General features: G+C 17.7%; 1 protein-coding gene across 1 annotated transcript, besides 1 other annotated feature; it reads left to right on the forward strand. All coding sequences in view use genetic code 6, as the record gives it.

The window, feature by feature from the left end:
• Positions 1-515: 515 nt before the first annotated feature.
• On the forward strand, positions 516-1205 carry IMG5_191990 (hypothetical protein; the record flags this gene model as incomplete). The annotated part of the gene is made up of 2 exons (XM_004025061.1): positions 516-894; positions 1056-1205. Coding segments are annotated over 2 exons (529 nt in total), but the record flags the coding sequence as incomplete, so codon positions are not given.
• Positions 961-1012: a microsatellite.
• Positions 1206-1545: the final 340 nt, after the last annotated feature.

Here is a 1545-nt window from a genome sequence, read left to right on the forward strand (position 1 = left end):
TGTGTGTTTTTTTTTCTATTTAAATTAGATTTATAAATAAAATATTATTTTCTTTAAAAGCAATTATATTGAATATTTATTTATTATTGTTTAATTATTTTAGCTTATTTTTAAAGGTTTTTTTAAAAATGATTTGTAATAATATATAAATATATTAATAAATAAATAATAAAAAGTTAGATATAATAATTATTAATATATGTAATTTTTATTTATATAATTAGTTTAGATTTGTTAATATACTATTTATAAAATATATTTATTTAATAATATAGAATCTTTTCTTTAAATATATTATAAAAATTTTAAAATAATTAAAATCCTTTGAAAAGTATAAATTAAATGTTTATACATATTTTTCAATTTTTTTAAATTTTATTTTTTAAAATTAAATAAAAACTAATATACAAAAAAAAAAAAAAGTCAAACAAATATATAATATTTCTATCTAAATAAATTAAAAATATATAATATATTTATCTCTTATATAAAATAATAATAAAAATAATAATTTAATGAGCTTATTTAGCGCTAACACAAATCAAACAACAGGCTTATTTAATAATCCTGGAATAGCATAAACTTAAACTCCAAATTTATTTTAAAATAATAATTAAGGAGGAGGTTTATTCCAAAATAATCCAACACCTCCAACTGGTGGTGGTGGTATATTTTAAAATACACCCCAATAACCAGCGGCTGGTGGTATTTTTACAGCCAATCCATTAGGAGGAGGAACAGGTTTAATTCAAAATACGTAATAATAACAAACTTTAACAGGATTAAATTTATAATAACAATAACCTTAAACACTAGGAGTAGGTATTTTCTAACCAGCTTAAAATACATAATAAAATACTACAGGAGGAATATTTTCAAACACATAATAAGGAGGTATATATATTTTTTTCTTAATACTTTTTTATTATTATATATAATATTTACAAAATTGAACAAATAATATATATATATATAAATATATATATATATATATATATATATATATATATATTGCATATATATTTATAATTAAATATACATATTTATATTATTAGTATAATAATAGCAGCATTAATAAGGAAATAAGTTGTTTTAATAAAAATTAAGTGGAAATTCTGACGAATGGAAAAAATTAAAAGCGCATTTTATCACCGTCTAAAATTGGAAGAAATAATTAGATGATAGTTCTTAAACTGCCATTATAAGTGAATAAAATTAATATTTACATAAACCAGTAAGTTAATTGCCATAACCATATATAAAGGCAATATAAGTTATAGAAGGTAAATTATAATCGAGATAATAAGAAATAAAAGAATGCCAATAAGTTTAAAAAAACATAATGAATTCGATTTAAAATACAAAAAAAATAATTCAGGAATCGTCTCTCGAATTAAAACAAACTCTTCAATTATTAAATAATATATAGTAAGAACTAAATGACCTTATTTCTTTATAATAGGAACACTAGATGTATTTAAAAGCATTTTTTTATCCTTTTTGTTACTCTTATGAATAAAATAATTTAAAATATATTAATTTACC

This window comes from Ichthyophthirius multifiliis (genome assembly GCF_000220395.1).
Source record: "Ichthyophthirius multifiliis unplaced genomic scaffold scaff_1120509251378, whole genome shotgun sequence".
In the NCBI taxonomy this organism is placed as follows: domain Eukaryota; phylum Ciliophora; class Oligohymenophorea; order Hymenostomatida; genus Ichthyophthirius; species Ichthyophthirius multifiliis.